Below are 385 nucleotides of genomic sequence, written 5' to 3' on the forward strand. Positions count from 1 at the left end.
GTACCCTGAGACCCATCACGACCTTTCTCCATCTCTCTCTGCTCTCCAGATCCAGGAGATGTCCTCAGCCTGAAGAGCCACCATCCATCTCCCACTGGGCTCCAGGCTGGGGTGCTGGAAGAACCCAATGTTGCTCTCTTCCCAGTACACCCTTCCAGGAGCCCCCAGAGCCAGCCCCAGCACCATGAATCTCTCTGACTTCCATCCAGCCCTCAACAGCACCCAGGAGCCCTCAGGGCCTGCCCCGGAGGGAAGCTATTCATTATGGGAGGTGGTCTTGATTGTCCTGATGACCGGTGTGCTCTCTCTGGTCACCGTGGTGGGCAACCTGCTGGTGTTGGTGTCCTTCAAAGTCAACAGCGAGCTGAAGACGGTCAACAACTAC

At 57.7% G+C, this 385-nt stretch overlaps 1 protein-coding gene across 5 annotated transcripts in view; it reads left to right on the forward strand.

Moving 5' to 3' along the window:
• The window catches only part of CHRM1 (cholinergic receptor muscarinic 1), a 12763-nt gene that overhangs the window by 9125 nt on the left and 3253 nt on the right, over nucleotides 1-385 (forward strand). For all 5 annotated transcript variants that reach the window (XM_025193573.1, XM_025193571.1, XM_025193572.1 and 2 more), the window contains one exon: nucleotides 50-385. This exon is cut by the window's right edge and continues 1405 nt beyond it. In XM_025193573.1, the coding sequence (XP_025049358.1) occupies nucleotides 128-385 (258 nt within the window). In that variant the 5' untranslated portion in view covers nucleotides 50-127. The remainder of the gene's footprint in view (nucleotides 1-49) is intronic.

The sequence above is a fragment of the Alligator sinensis genome, unplaced genomic scaffold, assembly GCF_000455745.1.
Source record: "Alligator sinensis unplaced genomic scaffold, ASM45574v1 scaffold1318_2, whole genome shotgun sequence".
Lineage (NCBI taxonomy): Eukaryota > Metazoa > Chordata > Crocodylia > Alligatoridae > Alligator > Alligator sinensis.